The sequence below is a fragment of the Pelodiscus sinensis genome, chromosome 1 (assembly GCF_052426305.1).
Source record: "Pelodiscus sinensis isolate ZL-2025 chromosome 1, ASM5242630v1, whole genome shotgun sequence".
In the NCBI taxonomy this organism is placed as follows: Eukaryota; Metazoa; Chordata; order Testudines; family Trionychidae; genus Pelodiscus; species Pelodiscus sinensis.
Genome location: NC_143052.1, coordinates 72,713,046 through 72,737,829, shown reverse-complemented (window position 1 = coordinate 72,737,829; position 24,784 = coordinate 72,713,046). Strand labels below are relative to the sequence as shown.

Below are 24,784 nucleotides of genomic sequence, written 5' to 3'. Positions count from 1 at the left end.
CAACATTTATCACAAGCTCTATGATATAGGAATTATCACATTATTTGAGATGCAATGGTACAATAACGACAAATTATTCATCTTTTTAATAGTGACCACTGTAGTAATCATCATCACCATGACAATGTAGGCTTAAAATAAAAAGGCCAATTTTTAGTAGGTCTCTCAATGATTCTAGGGGATATGAATGTAAAAAAAATGCATTTGTGCAAAAATAATGTTTTCATGTTAAAACTGATGCTCCAGACTCTTTCAGTGTGTATTTTCAATACAGAAATTGTACTGTTTACCCAGCTCAGTTTTTATTGCCACATACAAGAAATGTACAGGAATTATCAGTTAACGATGAGTTTGTTTGAAGTGAAACTTTCTTTCTCCAATTAGGGGTTGATATAGAGGCAGCTCGAAAAGAAGAAGAACGAATAATGCTTAGAGATGCAAGACAGTGGCTTAACAGTGGCCGTATAAATGATGTCAGGCATGCAAAATCTGGTGGTACAGCACTTCATGTAGCTGCTGCTAAAGGGTATACAGAAGTTTTAAAGTAAGTATTATTTCTAAATGGTAGAAATAATGGTCTCCAAGCTTGTCTAGACATTAGTGGAAAATAACTTGGCCTTAATATTATTGAAAGTTTGTGAATTGCATCTTGGAAGCTTGTGATCTTTACCTTTACTTATTTCTCACAGTTATGTTTTTCTGTTGTCAGCTGACCTTGAAACTTTATACAATGTCGTGACTTTTATTTGAGTTATTCAAAACTTAGTATTGTACACATTGAATTTGAATCTTAAATATCACCATGGCAAAAAATCCATAGTATTTCTAAAAGATATTTTGACTTAATATATTAATGAAAATGGATACCTTTCTTTTATGCTAGTTATCTTCGGGTGGATATACATGGATTAAAACCATGATTTATTTTTTATGTTGTAAAAATAGTCCAGAGGTTGTAGTATAAAGTTATTCAGGTTTGAGAAGAGAGAAAAACGAGTAATTTTTAGGGAATGGCTTTAAAACTGATGTCAATCATTAAGAGAACTCAGCTGTTTTCTTGTACATCTTCAGGCTTCTCTTATCCTTATGTACTATTGCCTATTTACACATTTGCCTATTTACAAATGATGTAAATGTGATGACAAACACCAACGAATTAGCTGATCATATATGGTATTGAAGCAGGTCAGACAGAGGCCTTATGAAATGCTCTGCTGGGCTGTCAGGTGGGCATCCCAATGCTAATTTTTGGTCCCAGTCCATAATTCTACAACTCTAACATAATGTTACACAGGTTCTTTGCTTTTTTGTTGTAAATTTTCACCATCAAATTTGTATTTAGAGCCAAAACTTTTGTTTAGAAATATAAAGATCATATTTTTGAACCAATAGTTTTAGAAAACTTGAAGAAAAAATATGGAATTCAAGAAATATTGTACAGCCCTGGAGGATAAGCAAAACCAGGTTCAAGTTAAAAAGACATTTTTTGTTATAAGGAAAGCAGCGTGTTCACATGCCTTATTAATATGTTAAAAATAGAAATGGGAATGACAAAATGAGTTAGAATATGAGATTTTGTGTTAATATAATTAAAACTTGACAGATCCAGAATCTCTAATGTAAGTTCCTCTGAGTTCTTGAAATATCTGATGTTAGGCATTAAGAGTTATGGAGTTTATTTTTTTTAGTTACTAGTTGACTAAATTTAAAGATTTCTGCTGCTCATTGAGACTGCTATATGTATTCTGCACTTTTCTAGTTTTGAAATACATAAAAAAGATTCTCCAAGACCCTAACTGATTATATTTTATACTAGTGATCTATCTACCTCTGACATAACTATTTTGAAAGGAAGTAAAATATCGTATCTTTAATAAAAACACATGTTCTCTGATTTTCTTTAAAGTGACTTATGACCACTTTGGCATTGTAAAGTGGTTTTAAAATGAGTATAAATGTACTCTACTGCTTTGCCAGTGCATGAACAGTGAAGTTCTTTACAGTGAATGTAAGTAAGAACCCCTCATTGAATAAACTTCACAGCTTGTGACACTGTCAAAACCTTCTCTACATACCAAAGCATAGAAAATAGAATTATAGCAATATCATTATTATTTATGCTTTTAAAACTCCCAATGGGAACAATCCATTCTAATTTTTTTCATATAGCAGAGGAATAAAAACTATACTGAAAGTCAATTTTCATTCCAGAGCAGTGACATAATTGCATGTTGTAGCTGTCAGTTTCTGCATGTGGACAGGCCCTTACATTAGACTTATTCACAATATTATTATAGGCTATGTGAATAGTATCAGTCACTGTTTCAAAAGTAGAGATCTCTACACACATGCACTTCATCTTCTGTTTGATAAAATGTGTGCATTTGTATACCTGCCAAATATTTTGTTACCTTACTTAATTTAGTTAAAATTACATGACATTTATTAACTCAGACATTTTATTAAAAAAATTTTTAATTGAGTGTTCTCCCCATCCTAAATCTCCAGCATGGATTATTAAATATTATGTTAGGGGAAAACCATATCACATCAAATTATCTCAATATACTTCCAGTAGGAAAATTGGTTTTTGTTCTGGTAAGATCTCAATATTTTCAGCTAAATAGTGTTTGCTGCTCTTAATTTTTAAGAGACATTGTTTATGAAAATTACCTCTTGGATATATAATTTTTCTTTTTCTCTAAATATGCTGACTACCTTTTTGGAGGTTTATAACTCATTTATACCCTTCCATGGTTCTTCAACTGTTAGACCAGGTCACTTCATCAGTCTATTTAAAAGTTAAATCATTGGAAAATGCTACTTTTAGGACACTTGACACTTTTGTTAATATTATGGTATATGTGATCTCTCTCACTCGCACACAGACTCACACCATATTGCTAAGGAATCATTCAAGGAAGTATTGGCTGATTATTTATGGTTCTTGACCTATGAAATCAGTAATGTTGAATGTATGATGAAGGGACATTGATTTGAGCAGTCTCACAGGCTCTGAGAAAAGCTTCATTGATGGATCTAAGCACTGTTTTGCATAGCACTGGTCACATGTGATCTTAAAGGGATGACCTCAGCACCAAAAATTTAATTAAAAAAAATAGTACCAGATAGTATCAGAGGGGTAGCCGTGTTAGTCTGAATCTGCAAAAGCGGTGAGGAGTCCTGTGGCACCTTATAGACTAACCGAAGTGTTGGAGCATAAGCTTTCATGGGCAAAGACCCACTTCGTCAGATACATGTAGTGGAAATTTCCAGGGGCAGGTATAAATATGCAGGCTAGAGATGACGAGGTGGATCCAATCAGGGGAGGATAAGGCCCACTTCTAGTAGCTGATCTGGAGGTGTGAATGCCAAGATAGTTTACCTATTATAACAAGATCTGACCATTTTTGAGCTTTTATGGTCATATTTTCCTAAGTGGGGGGGGGGGAGGGGAGGAGAGTAGTTTGTATTCCCTGTTCCTGTATAAAACTCTCTCTCAAAGAGGGAGAACTGTCTAGCAATATGTAAAATGTTAAATGCATGTGGACAAAATAGGCACTTTTTTATTTATTTGTTGTCATGATCTTGGGAATTTTAGTGTCTGAAAATATTTCTTGGTAAGATGTGTTGACTTTTTTTAAGTCGAGTGTTTGTTTTAACATAGACTTACTGCTCAGACACAGAGAGAACAGTGAAATGAAAGCAAGAAAAATTAAAATTGTTAATGATTTATCACTTAGTGGCAATTTAATTATTATTGGCATTGGTATAGTAGATCTAATTCTTCTAATCCCTTCAGGCTTTTAATACAGGCTGGCTATGATGTAAATATTAAAGATTATGATGGCTGGACACCACTTCATGCTGCTGCTCATTGGGGTAAAGAAGAAGCATGTCGAATTTTAGTGGAAAACCTGTGTGATATGGAGACTGTCAACAAAGTGGTAGGATTTTTATGTAATCCTTGTCAAGATGCAAAGTTCTGGTCTCTAAAGTGACTTTAGAAGGCAGGGTAAGAACAGTAGCAATAATGTACCGTTCCTGTACATGGCATTTTTTGTAATGCATGTTTTGCAAGAACCAGCATGTTGTGTGCTCAGATTTTTTTTTAAATCTGTTTTCTAAATTGACTTAGATGCCTGACTCAACTTTGTACTTCATTTTCAACAATTGATCCATATGGTCTCCTATTTTTCTTTAAAAATTAATCTTGAAACAAATCTAATGAACTTATACTGCAGTAGAATTTTTCTGAAAGTTTAGGGTCAAACAAATTAAGGTCTTTGAATTTTTTATTTCTAATTTTACCAAGTTTCTTATTTTCTGTATATTTTCTTAAGTCTTTTTGGCTTGTCGTAACTCATCAACTTTGTTTGCACTCCAGACTGGCTTTGTTTCACCTAGGTTAAAAATACTGGTGTCTTTGACTAGCATTGAGCTACAGGACAGTAAAATTATTAAAAGCAATTTCTGCTTATGTGCACTGAGATGTTAACACTGCGTGCTGTTTTTGGACTTACTAAATAACCTCGGACATCCCTAATTGATGAGTCAACCAGCGGGCTGGCTGTGCTGGGACACACACAACCCTATACCTGCAGCCAACTTCAGGCAGGGGGGTTGTTCCAGTCCAGGTGGGCCTGCCGCACCGTGAATGGGGAGCATTGCAGGCCAGTCAGGTTGGAGCAGCTCCTTGCCTGCTTGTGGTGTGATATGGTGAGCCCAGCTTGGCCAGAGCAGTCTGCTGCACCATGGGCAGGGGGGAGGATGCTCACCCACCCCTGTTGAAATGGTTAAATTTAACATTTGACCGGTTAACCAATTAAACAGGATTTTACATCCCTAGTATCAATGGCTACATCTAGACTACACGCCTCTTTCAAAAGAAAGCATCTAGACTGCAACCACTTCTTTCGAAAAAGCGAGCCGCTTCTTTCGAAAAAGCCCTGTTTGCATTCAAGAATGCCTTTTTTCGAAAGAGCACTTTCAAAAAAAGGCATTCTTCCTCATAAAATGAGGTTTACCATGGTTGAAAAAAACACTGGGTTCTTTCGATTTTATTTCAAAAGAACATGGCGGCAGTCTAGATGTTGGGGAAGTCTTTTTGAAAAAAGGCCACTTTTTTCAAAAAAATCCTGTAGTTTAGACACCTAGGCTGTGTCTACACTGGGCCACTTATTCTGGAAAAGCAGCCGCTTTTCCGGAATAAGCTGTGAGCTGTCTACACTGGCCGCTTGCTTTTTCGGAAAAGCAATGACGATCTACTGGAAAATTGTCAGTGTTTTTCCGGAAAAACTATGCTGCTCCTGTTCGGGCAAAAGTCTTTTTCTGGAAAAACTGTTCCGGAAAAGGGCCAGTGTAGACAGCACAGTAGACTTTTCCGCAAAAAAGCCCCAATCGCGAAAATGACGATCAGGGCTCTTTTTCCAGAAAAGCGCACCTACATTGGCCATGGATGCCTTTCCGGAAAACGTGCTTTTCCGGAAAAGCATCCTACCAATGTAGACGCGCTTTTTCCGGAAATACTTGTAACGGAAAACTGTTCTGTTTTAAGCATTTCCGGAAAAGGGTGCTAGTGTAGACGTAGCCCCAATGTGTAGCTTCATTTTTCCCTGCTGTAGGTTCTCGGGTCTTCTGTTGGGCAGAACCTTAGTTTGCAGCAGACCTAAGAAGTCCACAGTTCCTATCTTCTCCAAAATCCAAACATATAATTAAGGAAGTTCTTAGGCATAAAATTATAAATTGGAATTAGGTTTGTAAATATCTGTAATTTATATAAGGAGGAAGGAACCCACTTAAGGGTAACCTTGTAGTTTGAAAATCAGGCATTATTCCTAGAAGTTTAGATTAGATTTACAGAGACAAAACGCTAAAAAGGATGGCCTTGCCTTTTTTAAATAACTTTTCTGCTTCTGTACTAATGCACACAGAACCACTGGAAAAAATCATGTTCTACTCAGACGACATATTTTCATTGCATCAGAAAGTCAAAATTGATTTAACTGAGCTATATTACTCTTTGTTTTTAAATCTGCCCCTGAAACCTATTTAATTTACCAGGTCGGTCCTTAGACTTTTTTTGTGCAGAGAGGAGATACGTGTGGTAGTGTTAGTTCTCTACCATCCCAGGGAAAACATAGTTATCTTCGGTCAAACTGAGGCAAGAAAGGATGACGGAGAGGCAGATTAGAGTTGAGGAGGAGTCGCTAGGAACATGTGTTTACCTGTGCAACCGAGATGCTCCATTTGTAGATTGGCAAAATACCCAATCAGTGGTTTATCTCTCAGAAATTCTGAATACCCAAATTCAGTTGAAATTAAACTGAGTTGTGGGTTCTGGGCGGCTCTTGAGATCCAAATTGCTTTTATTTAGTGTCCAGCTCTAGATATTTGGCATGATGAACTGTGTGAGTTGAATGCATTTCAAAAAGTAATTTTACCGAAGGAAAATAAGCTTATATCAATAATTCCTAAAAATCAAATATTCACTTAGGTATAATTTTAGGTAGACAGGCTTAAAAACGGTGACCTTACTGTGCCTAGAAATGTGTATAGTGTCTTTAGCAATAATGGAGAACTTTTATTTGTAAAGTGCTGAAAGTGTAGAGCCCACAAATGACTCCAGGCAGGGAGTACATCTGCAGAAAGTTATACAAGTGCTCCCTAAAATTGGCTTTCTGGTATTCAGCTTTTGTCTTTGAAGTGGTTGAGCAAATTGTGACCCGAATCAGCACATTATCTCTTCTGATAGCATAACTTTGTATAAGCACTTCCATAGAGATTTTTACAAATAGCCTGGTTACTTACGGGCACTTGTCCAGCATTAAATTTTCTTCTGGTGAGCTTTGTGTCCTTTGCAAAACAGAGATCAACTGACAATAAGTAAATCAAATGTAGCTCGATTTTGGTCTGAGCTTTATCAGGGTCCAGTGAAAAAAACATTTGCAAACTGTATGAACAGGTTTCTTCCCCCTCTGAAAATCTCTGACCTGTTGGTGATTCTTGAAGTTGTGGGTTTTTTTTTTCCATTCAGTATGAGGAATCCCTTAAACCTTCTATCCCTGCCCCCTTAGGCACTACTTTTAAAAAGCAAGGAAATGTCTTTTCATTGAAGTTTTCCATATAGAGGCTTGTGTTCCAGTGCCCAGAAAAAGCAAACAATATTAACGTGTATATAGGGTTACCACATGGCTTAAAAAAAAATACCGGACACACTTGATCTCAGATATGGGGAGGGACACCAGCTGGGAAGGGAGCAGGGCTGGCCAGGAGGATATGTGTGTGGGGAGGGGGAGGGACTGGCTCGTGGGAAGCAGGGCTGTGGGGAGAGGGGCGTCGGGGGCAGCGGGAGAGATCGGGACAGGACCAGCTGGCAGGAAGCAGATCTGGCTGGGAGGGGGATCAGGGGCAGCGGGGCTGGCTGGGGGAGATCGGGTGGCGGGGGGACTGGCCGAAGGGAAGCGGGGTTGGCTGGGGCAGAAGCATGGGGGGAGGGGGAGAACTGGCTGGCAGGGAGCGGGACTGACCCAGGCGCATGCAGATCCAGGGGTGCTGCTCGTCGTGCACAGTCCCAGCGAAGCATGAGCGAGTCCGGCTCCGGGGATTCTCTGCCCCCCCCCCCCCCCCCCACCTCCACATAGTTGTGTACTGCCTGGCTGGTAGACACGCTCACACAGTGTGAGTGTGTCCACCGGCCAGGTGGTTCGCAACTACATACTGATACTCCTAATAACAACAACTTACCTACTTAGAAAATACCGGACACCTGGCAACCCTACATGTATATAGCATGAGAGATAAAATAAGGAAAATATTGCTAGTATATAAATTAATGACATGCCCTCATATGGAATTTTATATTCATTTTCGGCTAGGTGTAGGGGGTGGTGCAGGGGTCAGATTGGTAGGGTAAGGAGGGGCTCAGGACAGGGGGTTGGGAGGTGTATGGGAGCTCAGGGCAGCAGGTGGTGAGTGCAAGTGGCTAGCTGCCGAAAGAGGCTGCGCTCCCTGGCTACTGGCTCCCCAAGGCTGGCCAGGATGGTGGGGGCTACACCGCCCGGCCAGCCGCTCCCCAGGGAATGACCAGGGGCTGCACTGCCTGGATGGTGGCTCACATCCACAGGAACTTTACCTGTGTAAAGTGGTCAGTAACATCCAGGCCCCTGCCCTCAGCAGCCACTTTCTTACCGGTGTTCCTGTCCCACTGGGATCATTTTGCTGTGTAACTGTGCCTGCCAGCAGACTCCTCTCTTTGTATTTTAGGAGGATCAATCATATTCTAGGCAAATCCCGTTGTCCTAGCTCAACCAAACGTTTACTATGCTTAAAATTCTAAGGAAGTTGCATACCAAATTTGGTGGTCCTAGCTCTTACTATTTAGGAGTCTTAGAACAAACACTCAGGCTATGTCTAGACTGCAAGCCTCTTTCGAAAAAGAGCGTCTAGACTGCAAGCGGAACTTTCGAAAAAGTAAGCTGCTTTTTCGAAAGAAAGCAGCGAGTGAGTCTGGATGCTCTCTTTCTAAAAAACCCTGTTGGCATTCAAGAACGCCTTTTTTCGAAAGAGCACTTTCGAAAAAAGGTGTTCTTCCTCGTGAAATGAGGTTTACCGCCGTCGGAAAAAAAGCCGCGTTCTTTCGATTTAATTTCGAAAACACGGCTGTAGTCTAGACGCAGGTGAAGTTTTTTCAAAAAAAGGCTACTTGAGTCTGGAAAAAAACCCTGAGTCTGGACACAGCCTCAAAGTCAAATGGACAGATAGACACACAAACTCTCTCAAGTATATAGTATGTAGTAGTTTTCAAAATAGCAATCATTTATGCAATTGTGTGAGACAGGTAAATATTACTACCACTATTTTACAATGGGCAGAATTGAAGCATAGGAGCTATGACCTACTAACCTAGATAGTGAGAAACTCTATTAGTAATAAACATTCTGGTTTGGGAATAGTGGGGGGAAACGGGGAAAAAAATAGCGGTTGCAAAGTCAGAATAATAGTTAAATTGTTTCCTCATCTTCTACTGTTCACGCTGGAACAACTGTTTATTTCACAACAGGATGGCAAGACCATGAACTGTTTACAGTATTAGTGTTACATCTGAAACACTGTTCTACAGTTCTGAAAGACTATAGCTCTGCAGTTACATAGAGCATAAACAGAACTGGCTTAGTTGACTTGCAGCATATTACTGTTAAGGAGAATGTCCATAAAGAATGAGCTTTTTGGCATTTTGGAAATCTGTACCAGAGAGGCTCCTGGTAGAGCTGATCAAAGTATCATTACTATGTTTGGTCAGTTGCTCTCTGAAAAATTTCCTTTTCTGTACTGAACAACAAAAGAGTGACAAGTGTTCATCTTAAATGATTTTTATAGATTAGATGAGTCAGAACATGTCTCAGTTTAAAATAGAGATTATCTGGAGAGGAAAAAATACTCCATATAGGTCTTATATTTTTATTAAAATTGGGCTATTATCTACAAAATTCACTCAATATAAATATTACCTTGAGCTGTACCCTTAATCAAAATGAAGGTTTCTCTGCAAGTTTATATACAGTGACTAAGAATGTGTCTTACAATCTCTTGCCATGTCTTGATGGTTGTGAAACCTGAAACCAAAGGGAGCATCATTAATTCACAGTACCTGTAAAGTATATTTGTGTAGTTTGAAAAACATTAATTCCAAAGAACAATAGATATATGAGAACATTTGAGATTAAGGAACGTACGTGTAAGGTTATATTATACCAGAATCCCCTTTATCAGTTTAATATTAAAGACTTACACCAATTATTTTAAGAAAAATTAATTCTTCATTTTAAAATTGTATATAAAAGGAGCCTTTATGTTATGAGCAACAGAAAAATTCCTTTCCCTTTGAGCATTTTTAGACCACCTTAGGGAGGATTTGGGAAACAGCTTACCAAATACAATATAATAAAAAGTAACTTGATAATTCAGATATTAATAAGAATTAATAATCAGATATTAATTATATTACATAAAAACACAATGAATAATGTTAAGGTTGCAAAGCCATATATCAGAAGTAACTGTTGCAGGGAGGTCTCAGCCCTAATTCACTGGGCAGAAACCTCTGTCAGGCTATGTGTACACTACAGAGTTTTTGCACACCTCAAGTGCGTTTTTGCGCAAAAAAATCAGAAGAACAGAGGGGTTTTTGCACAATAGTTATTCCTCTTTCTATGAGGAATAACTCCTTTTTCCCCAAGAGTTCTTGTACAAAAAGATGTGTGTGGCTGGGCAACGGGCTTTTTGGGCAAAAACAGGAAAGAGGAAAAAGCAAAGGTGCCCTAGTGGCCATTCTTTCGATAGCTATCAGCACTTTCTTTTTAGAGTGTGTCCATGCAGTGTGGATTCTCTTGCGCAAAAGCGCATCACTTTTTCGATGCGCTTTTGCAGTGTGGACGCACTCTCTTGTGCAAGAAGGTTTTTGCTGAAGATCTTTTGCAAAGCTTCTTGCACAAGAAGCCTATAGTATAGACATAGCCTCAGTCTCTTCAGCTGCCAAACTCTTAACAGTTGTCTATTGAGCATGTATGAACTAAGATTTTCAGAGGCCCATAGCTTGGTCAAACTTGGGTGAATTTTCATAGGGACAGCGAACAGTACATTTTGAACACAGGTGATCCGGCTGCCACATGTCAAGTCCTTGTTCCAAAGCACGTATTCGTTGTTTTTGCAGTTTGTAAGAAACATTTTAATATGGGTAAACATGTTTTTTCCTAATCCATGTTTTGAGAAACAGATGAACAGTTAAATACTGAAATTCTCCAAAAGTATTCAGCCTAAAGAAGACACTTATGGTACATTTCAGTTCAAATGGCTAAAGTTGGTAAGCTTCAGGCAACTGAAAATAGGGTCTTATAAATGAAGATGTCAGGCAACCTTAACTATAGGCAGTCTTACCTACACTGCTTTTATCTATGTATGTGGTGCAAATTAAAAAATTAACTTCATGAGCCATGGGCCCACAACAAATAGAAAGTTGCAGATGTCTCCATCTAAATGAAATTGCATCCATTCCCCATGATATATCAGTCACTTGTTCATCCTACACACCCCAACATTCTCTGAGAACCATAAAATGAGAAGCTGTTGGGATGAGTTTAAACCCCAGTGAGGCTGGGAGTAAGATAAATGTCTTTCAAATGTTTATTTTTACTTGATTCATGGCATTACAGTATTTAAAATTCTGCCACAAGAAAATATTTTTTTCCTGCAGAGAAATGCTTTACTAAGCATGTTTATTTTCCTGCTCATTCTAGCTTCAGCTAGAGGTGGATTTGCAAAATTCTGCTGAAACACTGTTAAAAAGGTGGAACTCTATCAATTATGATATTGAGATATAGCTTATACTTACGGCTATTAGCCAGGATGGGTAGGAATGGTGTCTCTAACCTCTGTTTGTCAGAGGCTGGAAATGGATGACAGGAAAGGGATCACGTGGTGATTACCTGTTCTGTTCACTCCCTCTATCGGGCATTGGCCACTGTTGGAAGACAGGATAGTGGGCTAGATGGTCCTTTGGTGTGACCCAGTATCGCCAGTCTTATGTTGTATGTCTGATACTATGATCATATGACTAGAAGACATCTGTTTTTAAATCCTACTTTTACAATTATGTAATTATTACGTTTTCTCTTGTGCGTCCGTCCCAGGGTCAGACAGCATTTGATGTAGCAGATGAAGATATTCTAGGATATTTAGAAGAATTACAAAAGAAGCAAAATCTGGTAGGTTTTTTGAGATGTCCGTGTCGCTCTATATATGTATATTGGTACAGATGTGCTTATGTACAAGATATAACCAGTTGAGATTAATATATGGATTTAACCTTCAGGTTTGACTTCAGGTACTAACTTTCCTTCTGTGCTACTCTTACTTGTTCTACATGGTCAGTGAAGTTGATCTGAAAATCTTGAAAGGAAAAATGATGTTCTTCAGGCAAAGCTTTCACTATACTTAACTACCTAAGGAAAATGCTGTACTGTTATTTGGCATATGCTAGTTTGGGGGCATTAAGTTACATATGTTGTAAATACAGGATTTCTTATCGTCTGCAGAAGATGGTATCTTTTAATATTTTTATTAAATGTGCAATTGCTATCATTATGTCAATTTAATTATATCATTTTATGTCTCTCAAAGCTTCATAGTGAAAAACGGGAAAAGAAATCTCCCTTAATTGAATCTACAGCCAACATGGAAAATAATCAGTCTCAAAAGCCATTTAAAAAGTAAGTAAATCATTAAGATGTGCCTGCTGAGGAAAATAACTTCATAAACTTTCACAAATACTAATATACAGGCAGTCCCCGAGTTATGCGGATCCGACTTATGTCGGATCCGCAGTTACGAACGGGGATTTTCTCGCCCTGGAGGACTGGAGCGGCGGGACGCCTGGTCCCACCGCCCGCCTCCTCCGGGGCGAGAAAAGCTGCTCCCTGTCTCCCTGGTCTGCTGGGGGAGCCAGCAGACCAGGGAGACAGGGAGCAAAGCAGCGGAGGACCCGGGCCAGACCCGCGGCGCTGATCTGGAAGCGCTGCTGGTCCGGCCCGGGTCTTCCGCCGCTTTGCTCAGCGGCTCCCTGGTCTGCAGACCAGGGAGACGCTGAGCAAAGCCGCGGAGGACCCGGGGCCAGACCCGCGGTGCTTCCAGCTGATCTGGAAGCGCCACGGGTCTGGCCCCGGGTCCTCTGCGGCTTTGCTCAGCGTCTCCCTGGTCTGCTGGGCAGGGGGACGCAGCTAGTGCCTGCCCCCTCCCCCCCCCAGCAGACCAGGGAGGCGTGGAGCAAAGCCCAGGGCCTGTGGTAGAGCAGGTGTGGCGCTGCCGGTTGGTCCTGCAGCACCGCTCCTTGGCGCTACTGGACCAACCCGGCAGCACCCCAGCTGCTCTGCCCCAGGAGTCCTGATTCAGCCGCTGCTGATCAGTTTCAGCAGCGGCTGAATCAGGACGCCTGGGGCAGAGCAGCTGGGGTGCTGCTGGGTTGGTCCAGTAGCGCCGAGGAGCGGCCGTGCTACTGGACCAACCCAGCAGCACCTGAGCTGCTCTGCCCCAGGCGTCCCCAAGTCAGCCGCCGCTGAAACTGACCAGCGGCTGACTACAGGAAGCCCGAGGCAGAGTTGCTTTGCCCCGGGCTTCCTGGAATCAGCTGCTGATCAGTTTCAGCAGCAGCTGACTTGGGGACGCCTGGGGTTCTTAAGTTGAATCTGTATGAAGTCGGAACTGGTGTCCAGATCCAGCCGCTGTTGAAACTGATCAGTTTCAGCAGCGGCTGAATCTGGATGCCAGTTCCGACTTACATACAGATTCAACTTAGGGACTGTAGGTTTGTTCTTATCTTGTACGTAACCCGGGGACTGCCTGTATATTTGGTTGGTTTTACTGAAGTTAAGAATAAATATTCTATACTGTTTAAATTAATATTTTTGATTCCAGTAAAGAAACTTTGATTATTGAGCAAGAAAAGATTGCATCTAATATTGAGTCTCTCGAGCAAGAGAAAGTGGATGAAGAAGAGGAGGGAAAGAAGGATGAATCTAGTTGCTCTAGTGAAGAGGATGAGGAAGAAGATTCAGAATCTGAAGCAGAAACGGGTAAATAATTTTACAGAAGTCTCTTTGGCTTAGGTTGTTGCTTCAGTTAAATGCATTAATCTGGGATTTCATGATAATGGGAATTCATCATAGTAGTTTCTTGATTCCACTTTGTTTGCTGATGGCTACTTTCTAGTTTTTAATAGTTTTAAAACAAGTGTAAATCCCCACTTATAAACACAAAATGTAATTCATATGAATGAAGCCTTTTGCCATTGGCTATATTTTTTTAAATGTATGGCAGTGATTGGAATTGAAACTTTTAATTCAATAACTTGTAAATTTCTAATCAATATTTTTAATCCGAGAATAATATAAAGTAGCAGAGACCTCAAAAACATACCTAAAAAGAAATATGAGTGGGGAGGCGACAAAGGAAAAGACAGAAATCAGACCTCTATAGGTAGAGTTGTTTGCTCATCATTCTAATAATTCCATATATCGTGGAGCATGGAAAAGCAAACTTCCTCACGTGTTCTGCAATCTTGGAGCAGTCTCTGACAAACATAATGGATAATTCTGGCTTAGATATCGAAAAATTAAAGAGATCAGTATTTTGGATTGATATTAATATACTGGAATACATTTGGTTTTAAAAGTAATATTTTTTTCAGCAGCTCAACATCTGCTTTACATACAACTTCAGCTCAAGATTAATGGTAATCAAAAGAGCTTGGATTCATTTGTAGAGAAACTGGTACTCCAGCAGACTTGTTTAAAAGTCTAAGTTGGATGCCTTTGTTCAGACTTCTCTGTACACTCCTAGATTAGGGCAAATGTTCAGCATTTGGGGGGGGAGGAAGTTTGTGCGTGCGTGCGCGCGCGCTTCTAACAATATTGTAACAATATTTAAACAATTCCAAAATACAAATGGAGTGGACTGGGGGAATTTGCGGCCATACTGCTTTGTAGCATCCTCTTCCTAAACCCAACCTACCCCAAATGTCATCAGAATTTGCCACCTCTTCTCATACACCACCAAATGACATAGTAGTTCTTCTCATCTCCTCACAATCCTTCCTCTCCTATCTACTTACGTTGATGTTGGAAAAACAAAGCTGCTGTTGCCTGATTGGATGACTTTCTTCCCACCTGCATCTGGCTGCTCTAGGGTCTGCCCCTTGAGCTTGATAGAGAAGTTGACTGATCTACGTGAATGATCAAACAATTTTCTGAGAAGTTACCCGCTGTTTTCCCAACTGCCCCTTTTCCCCTGCAGACAGATCAAATGCGGAGCTTTTCTCAATCAGCATACAGAAGCAGTGGTACCTAGATCATTACCTGGACCATCACATATATCAGGGGCAGGGTTTTATGCCTGCATGTGCTGTAAGGTGAATGATTAAATACATAGCTTAAACTTGTTTTCTGTGTGATTGTAAAGCCATATTAGGCAGTCTTGGCTATACTAAGACAGCAAAGCTTTTAATATGCAAAGCAAAAGTGAAGCATTTGACACAACTGTAGTTGTAAGCACATTTTATTCTAGAGTTCTAAAATCTTATGGAACAAAAAATCTCACTGGTATTTGGCAAAAAAAATTGTAGATAGGTATATATTTTTGAAACCTAATTTATTGACATGCGTCAGAATATCTAGATACACTCAATATATATTTACATTATATAGTTTTCTATTTTAGACTATTACCATTTTAATCCTGATTTTCAAGAACACTGTAAATCGTTAATTTGAAAGATTTCACTAATTATTTTATAAATTTTCATTGGGACTTTTTTTTAGTCTCCTTTCTAGTTTGATTTGCCACTTCCTGAACATAGGTCTCTGAACTACAAAAGGCTCATAATAATGATCCATATGAGAGAGTGTGTGCATTTTTTAGGCTTTCCCTTTGGTTCTCTGATTCTCATACAGGGTTCTAATTACCCTCAGAAAGATCCTCTTTCTTTTAAAAATACACTTCAGATAGTTCCCTTCTCTGTCAACTTGCTGTTCACCATCAGGTCTTAGCTGCCTCACCTTTGAAAGTTCTGTGGGAAGGTTGTGACAGATGATGACACTTTATCAGATGGACATTCCGACAGTGAAAAATAAAATTCTTCCAGAGCAGAAAAGAGATTTGGATCATTTGAGTGTTTCTAAGTTGCTTTTGTCATGTGTTTAATCTTTGTTAAAACTATTGGCATTATAACAAGGATATTCAAATACAAAATCAGTAAAATTATCTCGGGCATAGTGATTTGAACTACCTTTATTGATTAAAATGTCAGCTGTCTCTGTTCATTTTCAAATATTCTGCCTTCATACAGTTCACCCACCTAAGCTACATTTCAGCACTGAACCAATAAAAATGCTATAAATATTTGCTATAAATAAAATTGTGGGATGGGGTAAGCACCAAAACCCTTACTGGATTTTCATAGTTTTTAAATTTTAATAAGACATTCTTCTTTTATAATTGGTTAATGATGTACTGCAAAATCACTCTCAAACTTAGTCAAACATCACTTAGATTTTTAGATTTTCCTGCATTCTTGTGTAGAGAAGCTGAGGTTTGTTAAATTGTCACCTTTGATACATCATGTAGTTTTCTGCTTCAGTTACTGAGCTAGCTATGCTTCCTGAACTCTGACTTTTCTATGTTCTCTTGATTACTAGTAGATGGGTTTTGTGCCAGGAAAATTTGACTGAGACACAAGAATTAATTTTCATGTAAACTTTGGACTTTCTTTAATATAAACAAGGCTTTTATCATACTTTATTTGGCAAGCAACAGAATTTAGGCTTTTCCCTGAAGACCTGACTCTCTCAATTTCAGCTGCACTTTCCCCTTTTTCCCAGTATTCCTCTTAATGTAGTTTTATAGTGAAAATTCTCAGAAATTTAAGGAAGATTCCAGTTGGATAATGTAAAGCTCTTTACCACATAATGTGGTGTTGCAAACTCCTGTGACTTATCACAACTGGTAGGATAGCTGGTGTGTTCTTAACCTTAGCTCCCCAAGGCCATTGATTATGTGAGAATCCCCTCTTTTTTAAAGATAAATTTCTATTCCTGGGGGTTGTGGGCAGAAAAAAGCTTAAATACAAGTACAGCCTCATATGTTGTACAGGTAAGCTGATCAGAAAGTAAATAAAAACCTAGTGTGTGTTAATTTTTAAATGTCATGATTTGTGGGGTAGGTTGACTTCTGGGGTATGTCTAGACTACAGTAAAACTCCAGTTGTTAGGCATCCAGTGGTCCATCACTCCTGATAGTCTGACACCAACTGGAACCTGGAAGTGCTCTGGCCAGCCAGACAATTGGAGCTGCTCTGCTCCCAACTTCCCCAAGTCCGATGCTGGTCAGTTTCAGCAACAGCGGATTTGGGGAAGCCTTGGGGCAGAGCACACCAGCTGCTTTGCCCCAGACTTCCCCAAGTCCAGCACTGCTGAAACCGACCAGCGGTGGACTTGGGGAAACCGGAGGCAGAGCAGCTGGAGTGCTGCCAGGCTGGTTCCGCAGTGCCGCTCAGGTGAGGGGCCGCGCTATGGGACCAACCCGGCAGCACCCCAGCTGCTCTGCCCCCGGATACCCCAAGTCTGCTGCTACTGGAACTGACCGGCAGCAGACTTCAGGAAGCCGGGGGCAGAGCTTCCCCAAGTCCGCTGCCGGTCAGTTCCAGCAGCGGCGGACTTGGGGTAGCCGGGGGCAGAGCAGCTGGAGTGCTGCCTATGCTGCGCAGTTCCCTGCCGCGCCTCCCTCCCTCCCCCAGAGTCCTCATAGCCCTCCTTCCGGTACTCTGGCATATCCAATAATCCGGCAACCCATGGGTCCCAAAGGTGCCGGGTTATTGGAAGTTTACTGTACATGCCTCTGTCGGCAGAGGCATGTAAATTAGACTACTCAACATAGTCAATGAAGTGGGGATTTAAATCTCCCCTGCTTCATTAAAATAAAAATGGCCACCGCGCTGTGCCGGTTTAGCTGATCGTCGGCACAGCCCAGCAGTTGAGACACAGATCGGTTCAACAGGGAACGCCTTTGTCGACCGTTCCTGTAAACCTCGTTTCACAAAGCATAAGGGAGCGGTCGAGAAAGGCGTTCCCTGATGACCGATCCGTGTCTTGACACGATATCACATCACCAAGACCCCCTCCAACCTGTAGATGTGCTTGTTTTACTTGTATTAAGTAAAATGTGTTAAGTGCTAGGCTTGCCAATTTTACCTGGAATCAGAATCCAAGCCACGTACTTTGCCATGTGCATCACCAAAATAAAGATTTTGCTGTTAGTTTAAGTTCCAACAATTTTTTTTATTGATTAATCATTCTCCCAGGTCTGTATTGGCTCTTCAGTGCTTATATACATTAAAAGTAGTTTAAACTAGTGGATAACATATATGAATGAGTTTGTATGGGGAGCAGATGGTTGAAGTAAGGAGATACCAATGTTCAGTTATTTACTTTTTACATCAGAACTTCACAATAATATCTTCGTACTATAGTGGTTATAGTTCTATATTAGACCTGTTTTCCCTTTTGACTGACTTTTTAAAATAGAACTAGTCTTACTGTAGTGTACACTCATCGTGCTATGTAAATAGTCCTATATAATCTTTGAAAACACCAAATCAGAATTTGTATTTATTTGCCTAATTGTAGTATATTACTCTGTATAAGGTACTTGTGCTTCAAATTACACAGGTGCTTTTAGAGACTTAAACACACAGATGAATGTGTTGTTGAATTGGAACCTTTGTTAATAAAGATAGAAAAGAATGTTGTAGTTTAGGAATAAACAGTTATAGCCTTCTGCAGGCAAGCAGTCCATACCTAACAAGGATTGCATTACCCAGACTGTCCAAAACTAAGTAGGCTGATTTTTTTTTTCCTTCATGCATTTGAGAGCTTAACTTTTTTGAGGGGAATCTGCAAATTACTAAGGCATGAAGTTGCAACCTTTAAGAGCACATAGTTCTGACTAATATAAATAGGAGTGCTGTATGCCTAACAACTATGGGAAAAGTTCTTATCTTTGACCAAGCGATATTAAAATGAGGCAGGAGCAAACATTAAAGAACAGAAAATGGGTTGACTAACAGTACGTTACTTGGAACTTTTAACTAGTCTCAACTATTCATTTAAAATACGATGTCAAGAAATATACAAATGACCTATCTTAAATATTTTTTTCAGACAAAACCAAACCCTTGGCATCTGTAACTAATAATGCAAATAACATTAGTACACAACCAGCTTCTGTAGCTGTGACAACATCTTTGATAAGCACTGGTCAAGTGACACCTACATCACCCATTAAGAAGGTAAAAAAAATTCTTTATGTATTTGTTTGTAGACAGCATTAGTGTTCTCTTCAAATGTTGTGTGTTGATTCCTGTGTAAAAATGTGAATTGGCTTGACCAAATGAGTCTTAGGTAATACACAATGAATATTGGAGGTTTTTGTTATTCATTATTAGAATATTTGCCTTCACTCAATAAAACTTAAAAGCTTTAAGTATTTTCCATCCTGTTTTACTGTGACTTCTATATCTGTGTTGCATACCTGAAGGATTTTAGTTGTTTAACAACAACTTTTTCCAAGAAAAAGCATCTCTGTTAAACATTTAGGCTTTGTCTACACTGACAGCTTCTTGCGCAATAACAGCTGTTCTTGTGCAAAAACTTGCCTGCTGTCTACACTGCACAAGTATTCTTGCGCAAGTAAATCTACAGTATAGTGTTGTAAAACAGGGCTTCTTTCGGAAGAGTTATTCCTTTCCCCATGAGGAATAAGCCCTCTTATGCAAGAGCTCTTCCACAAGAGGGCAGTGTAGTCAGGCAACATGAATTTCTTGCGCAAGAAGCCCCTATGGTTAAAATGACCATCAGAGGTTTCTTGCGCAACAGAGCATCCATATTGCTATGGATGCTCTTGCGCAAAAGCACATGGCAGTGTGGACGCGCTCTTGTGGAAGATTTTTTGCACAAGAACTCTTCCGCAACAGACTTAACTAAAATATATAGTAAGATGTGTATATATAGTACATGTTGGGACCATGTGTGTGTTGTTGACCAGTGTTGGAAGCAATTAAGCTACTCATAAACCTGGATAGATAGGTAGAATGGAAATTGTTAAAAAGTTACTTTTTGTTTTAGACATATTTGCTACATTTTTAGACTTGTTGGAAGAGGGTCTTGAGGCGAGAAATCTGCTCAGGTCCTCTGTCATAAGCTTTCAGTCTCCTGTCAGTATTTCTCTGTAGTTGAGGGTGGACTCCCATATAGTATTTTATTTTTAACTGTTCTGTACTTGGTTCTTCACCGCCTCCTTTTGCTCTCTGTGCCAGTTCCAAAGTGTTCATGGGTGTAAACTCATGGAGCTGAATTAAAAATCTCAATATATCTCTGCTGCTTCTGCCCACATTTGGCAAATCTGAGGTTAACAATATTAGAAATGAAATTGCTTTTTCTAGTCAAAATTTTTTTAAATGGTGAAACAACTTTTTAAATACATTTTCAATCTTGGCCGATCTTAGTCATGTTTATCACCAAACCCTGTTAGTTACAAAAATAACAGTTTTATAGAGCAGAAACAATATGTTGAGCATAACTCTCCAAAGGAGTCCTGTGAAAATGGCTTATGCAGAAGAGGAAATACCTCAAACTCTAAAAACCTGCTGTCTCAGAACCTTTATAAAATATTTGCTCCAACATGAGCTGATCAGAATTTTGTCCTTTGATACATGTGAATGTAGTGTCCCCTCTCATTGGTACTTGTGGGTGTAATAGACACAAAATGTGTGGTGTTGTTTAGTAATTTTTAAAACAAGTACAGTAAAGAACTCTGCATTGAAATGGTAGGCATGTTACTTTCAACATTTTATTTTAAAAGTTTTTCTTAAATTGTTTAAAGTGTCTGTTGAAACAAGGATAGAAGATCCCATCTCTCCCTGCAACTCTGTCCTGGAAAATAATACACAGCAGTACTAACTTGGGCAATTTTCTGTTCTAAATTCTTAACTCAATTTTAAACAAAATAGAACAAAACATTGCACGGTATTCATTTGTCAGTCTGGAATCATGTTTTTGTATTATACATCAACAGGCTAAACTGGCCAGATATCATTTGTTTAATTTGCTTTTCATATTTGGAAGTAATATGTAAGGCTGTTATAACTTGCATGAGCTGGGAGAATATTCTCTCTGTGCTAAATAAGAGGGAAAGGGTGGCCCCTGGGCTGATGCCGTCATCCTGTTTTTTCCAAATCCTGTATTAAAAATATCAAAGCGAAGTTGTCTTAACATATCGATTCTTAATATTTGTTAAAATTTAAAATAGCATTGCCTCTCTGTTTCTAAGGATGGCATGTAGTATAGGTTGGACCTCTCTGGCACCTTCAGGACCTGACCAGTCCCAAATGAGGGAATTTGCTGGACTAAAGGAGGTCTCTTGCTACCAGCCCCCAGCTTGCCTCCCCTTCCACTGGCAGCCCAGACTGCTGTGTCCCCCAGCCCTGACCCCACTAACAGAGCTGCTGCAGATGCCATGTCCTCGGCCCCACTACCTTGCCACTAAAGTTCCCAGACAGGACTCCCTGGTCCAGGAACATCCGTGGTCTTGCTGGACCATGGATGTTGTGGGATGAGAGTCCCAGTTTTTGGAGGACCAACCTGTATTAGCAGTATGGCAAGGAAAACTGATGGGGATAAAAGGGGTGTCTTGGTTTTAGGCTGTAATGGATAGGAGTCCTGATTAGCACTCAGTGATTAAGGAGTTAAACTCAGGTAGCTAGAAAAGGTGTTGATCAGGTGACTGGGAGAGCTAATTGAGATAATGTTGACATTTGAACTGGATATAGATTGTTTCCCTGCTTTCTTTGTGTGGGAGAGAGAAACCAGGAGTTGAGAGACAGACAGAATGATTTAAACCCAGGCAGGACAACTATGTCTCCAAGGAATTTGGGGCATGGGCGTGGACTGAATAAAGAGAAAATTGGAAGTAAGTAAAGGGAAAATGAATCCAGTCACATTCAGGGTAATTCTTTTTTTAATATTTTGTGGTTTGGTTTGAATTACTCTGTGTGGATTTATGCCTCCCCTCCCCATTTACTGCATTGCATTGTGCCCAGAGACTTTTCTCTGTTTTAATTTGTTTTCCTTAGTTGCTCTATAACATCTAGCAATCAAGTATGCTTTATCAAATTTACAATGTTATTTAATGGGAAGTAGAAGAAATTAGCTTTAGTTTTTGAGATTCTCCGTGCTTTGATTAAAAGTACATCTGAACTGGTGGTGATTGGGCAAACTGGTAGCGTTATGTATTGCTGAGTAGTAGAATTAAACTTCCAGATTTTGGAGTATTACTTTATACTGGAGTAATTATGTGAAAAGTGGTAGTTTAGCTTTATTTTTGAAGACCTCATCAAAGGCTTGTCATCTTTCATAGCAACATTTGCAGGTGTAAAGAACACACTTCTGTGATGAGAAGAGAAAAAGAAATAAAATATAGACTAAGTTCAAAAAATAGTTATAGGTTTCTAATGATAATGGTCAATATATTGTGTGGAGATGAGAGCATCATAGAATGTATATGTATGTTCTGACTAAAGGTGTCAATAAAAGGTCACATTCACATGCCACAGCCTATTAAATGCAGTCACTCTTGCTTAATTCTCTTTTATTTGCTGGAGTCAGGGACTCATGATCATTAACAGCCTTCGGTATCTTATTCTCTTAGTTGATAAAAGCTGACTTAGTGAGATGACACGCATTTGCAAATTGCATGCTACTGGCTGATCGATAGAGTTGCACATCATTTGTGTGCCCTAGATGTGGCCCCAACTGTGCTGGTTGGAGCAGGGGACATGGTACTGGGGAAGGGTGCTAGTGGGTGCTGAGGCAGGGACAGAGTGCTGTAGCAGGGGACAGGGTGCCAGTGGGTACTGAAGCAGGGGACAGGGTGTTAATGGGGGTAGGGGACAGGCTGATGGGGCAGGTGGTAGGCTGCAGTGGGTGCTGGGGCAGGGAACAGGGTGTTGGTGGGGAAAGAGAACAGGGAGTCCCCAGCACGCGCCTCCTCCCAGGACTTGCATCCACCCTGCGGGAAGCCGGTGCTACTTCCATTGTTGCTAGAGGTAGATAGTGGGGCTTCTTGGGAGTGGGGGAAAATGGGGGGGCCCTGAACGCCTCGCGATTGACTGGTCGGGGCCTCCCGATTGACCAGTCGATTGCAATTGACAGGTTGGTGACCATGGTTCTAAGCCTTTTCTTTCTGTCGCATGCGCGCACACACGTTGACTAGTCGATTAGCTGATAAATGGGGAAACTGCAGAGCCCCCTCTGTGGCTCTGCCTTTTAAATGTATTATGAGATGGCAGGCTCTTAATGCATTTAAAAGGCTGAAGCGCGGTGGAGGGGATTGGGCATGAGCAGGGAATCAGCTGCTAAGTGCCTCCACTTCCTCCCACAGAGATGGTTCTGGGGGGGTGGGAGGGAACTATCTTTTAAGCTGGCTCCCCCCACTGCCTTGCTGCCTCTCTTTGATAGAGGCAGCAAGGGTGGGAGAAAGTGACTAGTCAAGTCATTAGTCAACTATCCGATAAGCATATGCTTATCAGATAGTCAACTAGTTGCTTACATTCCTAGTGATTCCACAGTTAGGTGTGCTGTGTGACACTGAAAATTTGATCTTTCTAATAGTTGCCATTTAGGATATGACTTTCTAGGCTGGTGTTAAGTGGTTAAAGCTAAAGCTTAATGTTTTGATATACAGTTGTATAAAGGTGCTCAGTGTGGGGAGAAGGGTGTGCGTGAGAGAGAATACCTGAAGGTACTGAATGTAACAGTGGCGGTGTTGTAAGTAGTTCCAGCTTTTATGTATGCTAGATTTTAAAATTTTGGATTTTGAGTCTCTGAAGTATTTTAGTAACAGAAAAGAAAGAACATTTTGAATAAAACTTTGATTGTATCAATGTTGTATCAAATTATTAGAAACTGGAATACATTGGTCATTTAGCTTATCTATACATTACATATGGTAAGTTTTATGTTTGGGGTCTCCCATGTGAGAAGTACAGCAGATAAACTTTATCTAAATGTGGATGATCAGAATATTGTAATTATCCTTGTTATATGAAATCTTGATTGCTTTTGTTTAAGGAAACTAAATGATATTTTGGATCAAAACTTACTATTTCACAACATGGTCTAGTGTATTTAATAGGAACTTTTACCAAGGAATTAGAAATGTCTTGTTGCTTTTAAATATTTTGTGCTTTAATGAAGAGAAATGTACATGAATTGGGATTGAAACCAAAAAACAAAAAAACCCTCAACCCTCCTTTTCCTTCTGTTTCCATTTTTTCACTCTTCACCTTTGTGTCTTGTCTTAATTGGCTTTAGTATGATTTCATTCCTCCTGTAATGCCTGTGGCGGAGTCAATAGATCCTGCATCATGGAGGCAGGGCTTGCGCAAAACTGGCATTGTTCTTGTGCCCAGTAAAGGTGAAAAGTCTATGGTGAGACTTTGGTGTGCACAGGATTGGTTTCAGATTGCAAAGTAACACATTTAATCAAAAGGTTGATTCCAGAGTTGCATGGCTTTCAGGTGGGTGTGTGTGGGTGTGTGTGTACATTTTTTGTTTGCATCTTTTTCACAGTGTGTATTATGAAGTGTGGGCTTTTTTTTTCCTCAAGCTAACTTCTAGAAAAGTCATTTTCCTTTTTTCAGACCTTTATTTTTTTATGTCATTAACCTACCCAGGAAATGAAATACATTGGTTTCCCCTTCCTCCACCCAAAAAACCCCATCAAGTATGATGACTTGAAATAATAAATATTTTGAAATACCCCTAAGAAGCATGAAATACCAAAGTTATCATGAGTTAATGGCCTTTAACTTGATGATGTCTTTGTTTACAGTTTCCAACTTCAACAATCAAGGTTTCTTCCAAAGAGGAAGAGAGAAAAGATGAATCTCCTGCCTCGTGGAGGTTAGGTCTTCGAAAGACTGGCAGCTATGGGGCACTTGCAGAGATTACAGCTTCCAAAGAAGCTCAGAAAGAGAAGGACTCTACAGGTGTTATGCGTTCCGCTTCAAGCCCAAGACTTTCTTCTTCGTTAGACAACAAAGAAAAGGTAAACATTTTCAGAATATATAATACAACACATCTAAGTTCTGGTCAGTTAACTTAGTGTAAATATTAGTTATGAG

The 24,784-nt window shown here is 39.8% G+C and overlaps 1 protein-coding gene across 8 annotated transcripts in view; it reads left to right on the top strand.

The window, feature by feature from the left end:
* Nucleotides 1–24,784, top strand: part of PPP1R12A (protein phosphatase 1 regulatory subunit 12A) — a 177,693-nt gene that overhangs the window by 100,393 nt on the left and 52,516 nt on the right. For 7 of the 8 annotated variants that reach the window (XM_075932387.2, XM_075932351.2, XM_075932358.2 and 4 more), the window contains exons 4-10: nt 385–544; nt 3,803–3,947; nt 11,688–11,762; nt 12,178–12,266; nt 13,468–13,625; nt 18,765–18,892; nt 24,493–24,708. In XM_075932387.2, the coding sequence (XP_075788502.2) occupies nt 385–544; nt 3,803–3,947; nt 11,688–11,762; nt 12,178–12,266; nt 13,468–13,625; nt 18,765–18,892; nt 24,493–24,708 (971 nt within the window). Of the gene's footprint in view, nt 1–384; nt 545–3,802; nt 3,948–11,687; nt 11,763–12,177; nt 12,267–13,467; nt 13,626–18,764; nt 18,893–23,972; nt 24,090–24,492; nt 24,709–24,784 lie in introns of all 8 variants that reach the window. The other variant, XM_089780065.1, reaches the window with a different exon arrangement.